At 38.4% G+C, this 12500-nt stretch overlaps 1 protein-coding gene across 1 annotated transcript in view; it reads right to left on the bottom strand.

Annotated features, from left to right (window-relative positions):
* CTNND2 (catenin delta 2) overlaps positions 1 to 12500 on the bottom strand; it is a 1090646-nt gene that overhangs the window by 889314 nt on the left and 188832 nt on the right. The window contains 1 exon segment of the mRNA XM_070357848.1: positions 11503 to 11639. Coding sequence (XP_070213949.1) covers positions 11503 to 11639 — 137 coding nt within the window.

Here is a 12500-nt window from a genome sequence, read left to right as displayed (position 1 = left end):
GGAAACTGCAATTTGGGGGCCTGGGATTCATCAGAGTAAATGGACTAATTCTGAAACAATATGCAGGCAGCCCACAGACACAGATGCAACACAACCATTCAAAAAAGGATGGAAAGACACGATCAAGCTAACAATGCAGATGAGATCCCTGAGCCACACAACTAAACTAATGGCTCCCATAGCAATTAGATGAAGCATTCACTTTTGCACTACGACAGAACAGGAAAATACTGTAAGTTTATTCATGAATGCACATCCTCAACACAAATGAGTTAAACATGTTCTCTGGGTGTGGCACTCACTTGGGTGCTGGGGACACAGGAAAGAGAGAAGACCTGGTCACAACCATAAATTTATCCATCCCATAAATTAATCAGTAAACTTAGATGTTTTTCAGAAAATAAGCATTTTAACTATTATTCCTACAATAATAGTACTATATCTCTACTACTAAAATATTTCACTTCTGTTAAATCCTGTGACAACAGTGTGCAAAATGTTTTCAATATCAGTCTTCCATACAATCCAGAAAAGCTCCCAGGATAGTAATTTCTTATTTCTATTCTCCCTAAGGGTTTCTCTGGTGACTGAGTGGTAAAGAACCTGACAGCCAATGCAGGAGACTCTGGAGAAGGAAATGGCAACCCACTCCAGTATTCTTGCCTGGGAAATCCCATTGACAGAGGAGCCTGCTGGGCTACACTGCATGGGGTCACAAAGTATTGGGCATGACTTAGCCAGTAAACAACAACAACAACAACAACTCCCCCTAAAGGTGGAGTCATTTCATTCAGTTCAATTTAGTTCAGTCACTCAGTCATGTCTGACTCTTTGCGACCCCATGCAGCATGCCAGGCCTCCCTGTCCATCACCAACTCCAGGAGTTTACTCAAACTCATGTCCATTGAGTCAGTGATGCCATCCAACCATCTCATCCTCTGTCGTCCCCTTCTCTTCCCACCCTTAATCTTTCCCAGCCTCAGGGTCTTTTCCAAAGAGTCAGTTCTTCACATTAGGTGGCCAAATATTGGAGTTTCAGCTTCAGCATGAGTCCTTCCAATAATATTCAGGACTGATTTCCTTTAGGATGGACTGGTTGGATCTCCTTGCAGTCCAAGGGACTCTCAAGAGTCTTCTCCAACACCACAGTTCAAAAGCATTAATTCTTCAGCATTATGAAAGCCACACTCTTGGAACGTATTACTGTGAAGGACTGAGGTGCTGTCCTGACCTCAGCAGAGATCCCAAATTAGAGAATTTACATTCTAGATTATTTATTTTAAGCATAAACTGCCTCTGGCTTCCAACAGGTCTATAACAGGCAACTGCAGGTCTCTGACCAGTAGTTGGAGTGAATGGTATTATTTCATAAAAGCACCTGTGTTAGCTAAGGGGTTAGGTTCAAAGCTGATCTTTTGTTTGGGTGAAGGGCTTCAATGCTGTAGAGGTGGTGGGCATGAGTGCTGGCCAGCAGGCCTATTTCTGTCCTGCAGAGGCTTCCAATCCACTCAAAGATTTAAAGACCCTTGGTGGGTGGCCCAGAAGGTGCTAGTGGTAAACAATCCACCTGCCAATGAGGAAGACACAAGAGATGGGGTTTCGATCCCTGGGTGGGGATGATCCCCTGGAGAAGGGAATGGCAGCCCATTCTAGTATACTTGCCTGGAGAATCCCATGGACAGAGGAGCCCAGTGGGCTACAGTCTATGGGGTCTCAAAGAGTCGGATATGACTGAAGCAACTTAGTCTGGTTGATGCCTCAGAATCCTGCTACTCAGAACATGAGACAGCTATGTCCAACTGCTCATGGAATTGCTTGGACTTGCCAACAACTATGGAACAACCTTCAGTTGACTTTTCTGTAATCTAATTTTGAATTCTGAAGATAATTTTTTCCTCCAGGAAGTGTAAGCTACAAAATGCATCTCAGATAGCTAAATCTATTGACTTGTATAAAATAGATTACTACTGAGAACTGATTGTATAGCACAGGAAACTCTACTCAGTGCTCTGTGGTGACCTAAATGGAAAGGAAATCCAAAAGAGAGGGGATGTATGTATATGCATAACTGATTCACCTTGCTATACAGCAGAAACTAATATAACATTGTAAAGCAGCTATACTCTCCAACGAAATTTTTAAAAAATCTACTGACTTGGTGAATAGAACTAGTTAGTATTCACTACGGAAATGTTGAAGATTACTTGTCCAAAGTGATTTGTGCTTGTTTGTTTTGGTCGCATTGATACTGGGTCCTTCTTTCTCCTATTTATTAAGCAAGCGATCCTGGTGGCCAAGAGTAGAATGTGAAAGTCAAAACCTGCCATTAGTGAAAAAGGAGGAGACTGGTCTTCACTTTTCCCTGGCAGCCACTAGATAGCAGGCTCATTTAGAGCCTAGGGCATGAACCTGCACATTCCTTCAATGACTGCAGTCAAATGACAGCAACTTGAACGTGATCGATGGGCTGCCTGGGGCATGTTTACCTGTGTTACCGATGCACACCACAGATAATGTCAGTGCAAACCACTGACTCTGAAAAACAGGAATGTTCCAGGAAAGTGATGCTATGGTATTTAACCCCTGGGACTCCCATCACCCCACATTTTCACTACAGATACTAACACTGAGCTACATAAATTCACTGAAGTATGTCTGTTTCCTTGTTGTTCAGCCAATTCTTTGCGACCCCATGTACTGTAGCATGCCAGACTACTCTGTCCTCCACCAGCTCCTGGAGCTTGCTTAAACTCATGTCCACTGAGTCAGTGGTGCTATCTAACCATCTCATCTTCTACCACTCGCTTCTCCTCTCGCCCTCAATCTTTCTCAGCATCAAGGTCTTTTCCAGTGAGTTGCCTGTTTGCATCAGGAGGTTAAGTATTAGAGTTTCAGCTTAGGCATCAGTCCTTCCAATGAATATTTCATGGTAGATTTCCTTTAGGGATTGACTGGTTTGATCTTCTGGCTGTCCAAGGGACTCTCAAGAGTCTCCTCCAGCACCATAATTCAAAAGCACCAATTCTTTAACACTCAGCTTTCTTTATAGTCCAACTCTTACATCTATATATGACAACTAGAAAAACCACAGCTTTGACAATATGGACCTTTGTCAGTCTGTCTGTTTGGAGTCTCACTAATGATTCCTTCAGATTCCAAAAATATATCACAGATCAAGTTGATGTGAAATGACCCACCTCCCTTTTCTGAGTTAAATAAAAGTAACAAAGGCACAGGCAACATCTAACTTGACCTCAGGAAAACTCTGGTCACAGAGAAAACCAGGCTAACTGCTCATTTCAATTCTGTAGCAATTTCTTATATGGTTCCCAGATGGCTCAGAGGGTCAATAATCTGCCTGTAATGCAGGAAACACAGGAGACATTGGTTCAGTCCCTGAGCTGGGAAGATTCCTTGGAGGAGGAAATGGCAACCCACTCTAGTATCCCTGCCTGGAGGATCCCATGGACAGAGGAGCCTGGTGGGTTACAGTTCCTGGGGTCTCACAGAGTCGGACATGACTGAGCAAAACTAAGCAAGCAAGCAAGCAAACTAAACAGTTTTTTAAGTTTCAATTTCTTTGGTCATAAATAGAAATATTCACAAAATAGTCACCAAAGAAAAGTCACCATAGACCAGTGCATGCTCAATGCATTAAACAGGGCACTCAAAGCAGGTGCACTGCGACATCCCAGAGGGATGGGACGGGAAGGGAGGTGGGAGGGGGGTTCGGGATGGGGGACACGTGTACACCCGTGGCTGATTCATGTCAAAATATGGCAAAAACCACCACAATATTGTAAAGTAATTAGTCTCCAATTAAAATGAATCAATTATTTTTTTAAAAAAGAAAGGTCATCATTTAATTACATATCTGATGAAATAAGTTCCACATTAACATTTTAAAGAAATATGAAATATATATTTTACTGAAATATAAATTTAAAGAAATTTAATATCTGTCCTTTTAAAGAACTCTTTTGGCATTTTGGGATTCTATTTAACAGTGTTTCCTTGTCCTGCTATAATTCCTATGTTTATTTTGACTGTTTCTATCATATTTGGTTCAGTTGCTCTGAACACTAAACATGTTCTTCCCATTTACTCCCTCTAGAATATTCTATTTGTTAATTTTCCTTTCCACACAAACCCTGTACAGGGTGATACCCCAGGAGTTCCTGCTTCATACATCCTGCCTATGGCTCTTATCAGTAATTAATTATGACAGATTTTCTCAGTGAGTTTGCAAATGTTTTTAAAGTCATTCTTAAAACTTTGCTCCAGGCAGCCTCTGTCAAAGTTGACCCAATGATTTATGTACAAGAAAGTATGACATGTCATTTTTTTTTTTCAGTCTGAGAAAATGGAATCAACTGAAGAGCTCAATTAATAAGAAAAAAGTTAAATAAAATTATAATATTAAATAATTCCCAGTGCATCCACTTATATAACCATTAGAAAAAATGTTCTAAAATATTTAGTGATATAAAAATACTTGATATAATATTAAATGTACAAAGTATAAAACATAAAGAAAAACAAAAATGTGCACAAATAATTATATAGTCATATAAAAAAATCTAAGAAGGAAATCCTCCCAAATATAGCAACAATCTCTAACTGTAGTGTTATCCTCAAATAAAATCTGTACATCTACTCCATTTTGAGTTTTTTAAACTTTTCACAATGTGCACAAATCATTTTATAATGGAAAGCTTATTTAAAACTATTAAAATACCACATTTAAAATATTCAATGTGATTTCACATATGAATAACAATGAATTCTAATAACAAATATGAAAGACACAGTAGACACTATAATATCATGTCACAAAACCCCACCTATTAAGAGCTTATCTTCTAACTTAGCATGTAAAGGGTTAGTCCATTTTTATTTTTCCCATTATAGCCTTCAGTCCCCTAAAACCTGAACAAATAACAGCTTCAAAGAGACTAAGCAGACATCAACCAATGAATTAATGCTTAGAATAGAATCTGGGGTTATTAAAAAGATGGATGAGTACATATGTGTCTTGAGAAGAGTTACAAAGTAAAATGTTAAGGCGAAAATTAAGCTTTAGAGAAAAGAACTCAAAATAACTTACAGGCGAGACTAGAATATAAACAAGGGAGCATAGAAGAAGGGAGGCAGACGATGTATTCACACTTGCCGAGTTATCCAGCCATGGCTAAAACCTCCAGCGTTAATTCCCCAAATCTTACACAAATAGTTTATGAGCTTTGTTCCTCCTTGATCTCCCGTTTCAATCATCACTTTTGTGATTCAAAGGATCCAGGATCCAAATAGACTTGCTTCAAGCCTAGCTGATCCTATCAGTCTGGTGCCACATAACCACCCTTTCCTTCCGAGTTGGAACTCCAGACCTCTACTTTCACTACCTGCTTGCTTTCTTTGCCATGCTGGAAGACTACACACCCATGTGCTCACTGTAGCTACAACTGGCTCCCCGACTGGGCATGTTATATCTATAAGGCTTTCTGATCCTTGCTGACTCCAGGCTCTTTCCTTTCCTTATTATTAGCTATGTCACCTACCCAGACCCAGTTCAAACAGGCATTCACTGCCCCTAACACAGCTCTTGTTCTAGAAATGAAAAAAGAGTAAAGTCATGACCCCGTCCCTTTTTAAAAAAACTTTCAATCTATATCTGGCTAAAAAGAAATAAATTTTAAAATTATCAATAAAATAATTCTAATACAATTATGTAAAGTTTAAAAATAAAATAAAATTTAAAAAATAAAAAATAAAATTATAGATATTCAGAAAATGAAAAAAAAATAATTCTCATTTTAATTTTGATACACGGAGAAAGTTCAGCTAGTGTCACTATGATCTAATTCTTTTCTTCTCTGACTAAATGAATATAAAGTTCACTAGTCTTTGCAGATAATTCTTCTCCATCTTCTTGACCTTTCCTAAAGGTGTTTTAATTTCCTCTTTTTTCATGGATGATAATTTCGTCATTAGTTTCATAAAATATTTTCCAAAAATATACTTTGGAAACTGATTAGTTATATAGGTCATTTTCCACATTGTGTTATCAGAAACTATTGTTGCAGATCACAGGGACATGAATAATACTGAGAAATTCTGCAGTGTTATGCAGCACTGGAAAAATACCAATTAACTAAGCATTTTATAATGTACTCCTTCCCAATAATACTGCTGTTATACAGAGCTATGTAATTTTAAAGCTATATAAATGTAGACTCTAAGTAAAAATAAAGGCATGCTATCTTAACACATGAGTCAATGTAAATGATCCAGATTTTTTTAGATTTTATGTAAGATAAATATTTTAAAATACTTTTTTAGTTCCTGCATATGATTCGGACATATGCAAAATACTCCACAGTCAGTAGTTCTGCCCATACTGGGAGCTCAGAAATGCCTCTACTCCTACTTCTCTACATTAAACATAATAACAAAAATGATTAAAAGCAAAATAGTCCTGTTTTATTACTTAAAAATTACCAATATCCTAAATCATGATACTGAAAATTTCCTTTGAAAGCAATAATATAATCTTCAATCCTTGTGGAATTTAAAGAACAGGAGACGTTACTGTCGCAATAGAACATCTACAGTTACAAACACAATCAATTTTAAGGAATATGTTTATTGTTACAAACCATTTGGAATTTTATAATATATTGACTAGAGTGTTTTCTTAAAACTTCACCCACAGGTCTTCCCTGGTGGTGGCTTAGTGGCAAAGAATCCACCTGCCAATGCAGGAGACATAGGTTCTATCCCTGATCTGGGAAGATTCCACATGCCTCGGAGCAACTAAGGCCGTGCAGCACAACTCCCGAGCCAGTGCTCTAGAGTCCAGAAACTCCTGAAGCCAGTGTGCTCTAGAACCCATGCGCCATAACCAGAGAGGCCACTGCAGTGAGAAGCCAACACAACGCAACCAGAGAGTGGACACCGCTCACTGCAGCTAGAGCAAAGCCCACGCAGCAACGGAGACCCGTCACAGTCAAAAACAAGCAAATAAACAATTCACCTACAATTTAAAAAAATATTTTATACCTTTTTATATGTGTTTGTCTTATATTTTTAGCTTCATTGCTATACTTGAAAGCAATAATACTCCAAATCTGTGTATCGCCCAGGGAAAGCACAGTTCTAAGCACATAGTCGGCATGTGACAAACACTATTAAATAAACACAACAATATAACACATTTGCATTTACTGTTCTGTACTTAGAATTTTCTATTTAATCTGTTCATTATTAAACATATTTCACTGGTAGAATCATTACAAAAAACACATTTATCTGTACCATAATAATTTACAAAGATCAACTATATGAGCTCTAAAGTTTTCCAAAAATCTAAAGGTTTTTAAGAAGCATCCCATGGAAGAGGATCTGAAAAAGGATATGTCAATAATATATATCTGAATCACTTTGCTCTATACCTGAAAGTAATACAACATTGTAAATTAACTATACTTCAATTAAAAAAAAATAATTAACAAAAGCCCCCATGATTTTTCTAGCTTATATAAGAAGACCCTTTAGACACCAGCTTTGAAAGCATATGATGGTCAAATTAAACACTGATCAACTGAAGGGAAAGAAAAAAATATATTTTAAAACAGGTACAGTTTTAGGAAAGTCATGGTTTTCCTAAGAGCAAAGTAGTATACATATTGATTTAAGATAAAATATACAGATCAACATTACTTAGAGCAAGTAAATGTAAATTCTTGTCTAATACTACAGCCCAGCATTGGAACAATTTTTTAAAAAAAAACAAAAACAAGAAAATGAAGATCAGATGACTACTCTCAGGCAAACTGGAAGCAAACATATTTGCATTTCTTGCAGTCACAGGGCAGCCTTGGATCTCTCCTCTCCAGTGATGGGGATTTGAGCCACTGCCCTGCCGTCATCCTTAGAGCAGCTTTCACAGTCAATAACAATCTTTCTCTCTCTTTTCTTGATTTGACCTTACTTCCCAGAGTCATAACCGAGGCCTCAACATTAACAAGAACTGCTTTCAAATTCCTGCTTTAAGCACGCGGTTCTCATGCTATCAGCATCTGTAGCTATTCGCTCTGTGAATCCTTTGTTCCTATCAATTTTCCTGTCTTTCACCCCTTGTCACTCAGCATCAATTCTGATATCCATCATTATAGTCATTTTCTTACATCCATCATATCCAATGCCTTTCCCTCTCCACCTCCAGCTTTTCAGACTTCAAATAGGCTCCAACTCAGAATGCGCTGACCATGTCTACCTGATGACAGCAGATTAGAAACAGACACATTTTCAGTGCCAAGCCATCAGCCCACCTGCAAGCATGTAGTCTCCTGTTCCCATAGGTGAACTGTCTTTGTTCCCTCCACTGGTGCACTGGGTCCCCTTCACTCTCACCTACTCAGTAACTTTCCCCCTGAAATCATACCCTCTCTGTCAAGCATCACTAATTTCTTCTCTTCTTATGGGTCATTGCCACCATCATAGCAATTATCTCCTATCTTTAAATCCCTTGACCCTTCTCACCCTTTTAGCCATCGTATCACTTTGGCTCCTCTTTGAGATGAATGGTTGTCAGTCTCCTCTCAGTTATTTGTTCAGATGACATGACAAGAATCATCACTGAACCTCTGTCCTCTCTTCCTCTTTAAGTAAAGGACACTCACATACAGGGGAAGAAGTAGGAGCTGAGTGTCTCCCCCTTGGAGCCCCACAGGATGAGAGACTTGGTAAATGTTGGAAATGAGACCAATGCCTCTGGAACATAGAAAACCACCCACAGAGTACAGCATAAATCATCAGTCTGTTTATGTTAATGCAAAAGTACAAAATTCACCAGTTAAAAAGCAATCGAGATGGGAAATCAGAACAGAGAAAAAAGATCAGTGAACACCTTTTCACTGAACAGTCCATGACTGATGGGTGCTCAAACACTTTAGGACTCAGCTTACAAATGCCTCAGTCATGCCATACATGCCACACTGGACACATTCCATGGTTCAGGGTTTGGCATGATGTAAGTTCTGGTCAGTGGTTACAGCCTAGAATTTATTTCCATGCAATGTCAACTACCAGCCTAAGAACCTGTGTTCTTAGTCTCATTAACAACGTATTCCAATGAACTCTTACTAGACTGAGCTTTCTTTACGTATTCATTTCCATTACTACTCTTTACTGTAATTTACCAGTATAACGTACTCAGTGTATTTAATGAATGAGCAATTAAATCATGTAGCCTATTATACCCAGTCACCTCAGAATATATGCCTACTATGATGAAAAAAAAAAAAAAAAATCACTACCCTCCTGTAGAAATGACTCCCAGGGAGTCAGGACTAGAGTGATAATAAGTATAATGCCATAAAATGTTTTACTTGAAATTCTCTAAATGAAGAAATAGTATTTTTACTCAAGAAAGTTATTTCTTATTAGCACCTAAAGAGGGCCAGGCAAATATCCTTTAAGTGAAAAGATTTATAAATAGATTATGCATATAATTATTAAGAACCATAGAAGGTATTAATTTTTAAAGTTATTTTCCTTAATTTCAGCTAAAGCTTTTAAAAACATATTTAACTTAGTTTTGACTCCATAAGAAAACAGTCTATCCCTGAGAAAAAGAGAGGAAGGACGTCTGAAGAATAATTTAGGACAAAAATCCCCCAGTGAAGGAAGAGATTGGTCGTCTCCACGAGGCCACACCAAGGAAGTCCATGGGCTCTGCTGCTGAGTGATTTCTGCCTTCAAACTGGCAGACGCCACACATGGAGCCTGGCACCTAGGTCTCTGATTTGGGTGTTACCACCTGCTCTGTCTCAGCTCCCCAAGACAGATTTTCTTGTCACAAAGAATCTCATCTCATCTATAAGCAATGAAATGAGTTTAATAACTAGAAAATAAACTCTTCATGGTAACTTTTAAAAAAATTTTAGTGCTTGTTGCTTATCTAAATTCTTTATTTATATATTTTTATTTTTAGGCCATGCCCCAAGGCAAGTGGGATCTTTTCGTCAAACAGGTCTGGTTGTCTTAGTAAGTTTATTTCTCATGCCTTACACTTTGTCACTACTCTAAAGCTAGTGGCCTAGCAAGATGTCCAGACTAGGCCAGAATAAAAATCCACGACATAACCCAGCGATAAAACAAAGCAGTATCTGAAGTATGAGAAGCAGCATGGACTTTCCCTCTCTGTTTCCCTTGCTCATGAAAAATAGCCAGAAAACACTCATGGGTAGGCTTTTAGAAGAAATTAATCAAGCAATACAGTCTGGGCCTCAACCCAATTTCCTGATTACTTACCATTTTCACAAACTAGATTACCCAACCCATCCATTCATCTCTCCTAATTCTGCTTCACACTTTCTGACCTGGTGACACAATTTTAACTAATAGCATCATTGATTCCTTCAATGGATCTTTCCTTAGCTACTCCTTGATAGCTTGATCATCAACCTTTACCTAAATCAGTTCCTGTTTATTAAACAAAATCAGTGTTCTCTAGGAAAACCAAAGGCCTTCCTTCTCCTAGTTGAGTCTGTAATTGCCCCATTCAGTCCTGGAGAATCCCAGGGACGGGGGAGCCTGGTGGGCTGCTGTCTATGGGGTCGCACGGAGTCAGAGACGACTGAAGTGACTTAGCAGCAGCAGCAGCAGCAGCCTATCACTCTATTAAGATGTTCCTGGGTTCAGGAAAACTATGTCACTTTTCTCCCACTGCTGTTGCTAATTCAGCATCCCTGAATAATATAATTCAAAGACAGGATGCTTTCTCACTTAAAACAAGACAAAAAACACTGATTTACATTCCAGGCCATGGTAAAGAAAAAGAAGCAAATGTAAAAAACTTGATTTTCCAGCTTTCTTTAATTACCACCTTTTATACAGAAGAAACATGAATTTTATGAAACAATTACTTTTAAATATGAGACCTCAGATTTTATTTGCTTATCCATTTTTATGGCAAAGAAATGGTGAAAGAAGAATCATTTAGACTTTAGTTTTGCAGGAAAAGTTCTGAAATGTATTCTTCCAAAGCCATCTCAGAAACACACAGAATATGAATTTGCTTAGCCCACCATGATAATCATCTGTTCTCACCCTTATCAATTTTTTAGCATCATGGATATACTTTGAAATTTTACTAGACTTTAGGTTTCCCACAGACCAATTATTTGGCTTCACACATTTAACAGTATTAAACATTGCATCCATCAATGAATCTGCCAAAACTTCACCGGTAAGAATTTGACTACAATTTTTGCTTTTTCTGTAGACTATTTTTGCAAGGAAACCTGCCTAAATCTTGAATAAAAACTGAATCAAAAGCTGTTATAATCATATTTTAATAACAATGGTATAATGAACACCAATATCCCGCTAGAAAATCATGATTTTCTCCCCAACGTAACTAAATTACCAGCTTTCATCCAGAAAGAACGATTTCAAAAATGTCCCAATATTTATGTCAGAAAAGTGGCACGTTTCTACCTGTTCTTTAACCGAGGCAAGGATGGCAGAGGTGGTTTCTGTTTCCGAGCCATCCCCATTGGAGGTGGTGAGGCCAGGGCTCAAGGAGCTGGTCTTCTCCGAGGCTGACGAGGGCTGGTCTGGGACGGGCATAGCTCCTGCAATGCAAGACGACATGCTTAATGGAACTGGATGTTGTCCCTGTAGACAGACCTAACTAGCTGGCGTGCTGCAGTCCACAGGGGTCGCGAAGAGTTGGAGACGACTTAGTGACTGAACAGCAACAAAAGCAAACAGCTCTAAGGGGCACACGTTGGCAAGACGAGACGTATGAACCACAGAGAAAGTGCATGACATAACTGCAGAAGGGGAGACAAGAAAATAGACACTTTCTCCTATCTCCACCGTGACCAAATTCCAAAATACACTCACAAACAGAGAAAGTAACGACGAGCTGGAGAAGGCAAGTAAGATGATGAGAAAGAGCAACGAGATAAATAAGCTTTAAGTCTACAAAAGAAGCTAGCCAAGCTACCATTTTCTATCTGCATATATTTATATGTATATCTACATGTAGATAAATATGTATATATCTATATGTAGATAAATATATATACATATATTTATTACTTGTACGCCCACATACTTTCAACTTAAAAAAAAAAAAACTAAAGATATTCTCCTTTATATGGAAATCATGCAAAATAAGTGATCAGTAACTTATAAGTAAATAAGAAACACCACAATTCACAACCGACCTAAGAAGTTTGGTTGGTATGGTCAAATAAAGTAAACAGCCTGCTCCACAAATATTCGCAGAGTTCTAACTTGGACACTGGCAGTGGACACAAGTTTCAAAGCTGGCGACACTCGTTTGTCAGTTTACTCTGTCTGAGTTCACTGATGAAAGAAAGGACAGGCTCAGATAACAGCCCCTTTCATACGGGGACACGCATGCACTGGTTAAAGCCAAGACTCTCAGAAGTTACTGTGCTTCCCTGTATTTATCTTTCTCACAC

This window comes from Bos mutus, chromosome 20, assembly GCF_027580195.1.
Source record: "Bos mutus isolate GX-2022 chromosome 20, NWIPB_WYAK_1.1, whole genome shotgun sequence".
Classification (NCBI taxonomy): Eukaryota; Metazoa; Chordata; class Mammalia; order Artiodactyla; family Bovidae; genus Bos; species Bos mutus.
The sequence above is the reverse complement of the archived record's forward strand: the minus strand, read 5'-3'. Positions and strand labels throughout refer to the sequence as shown.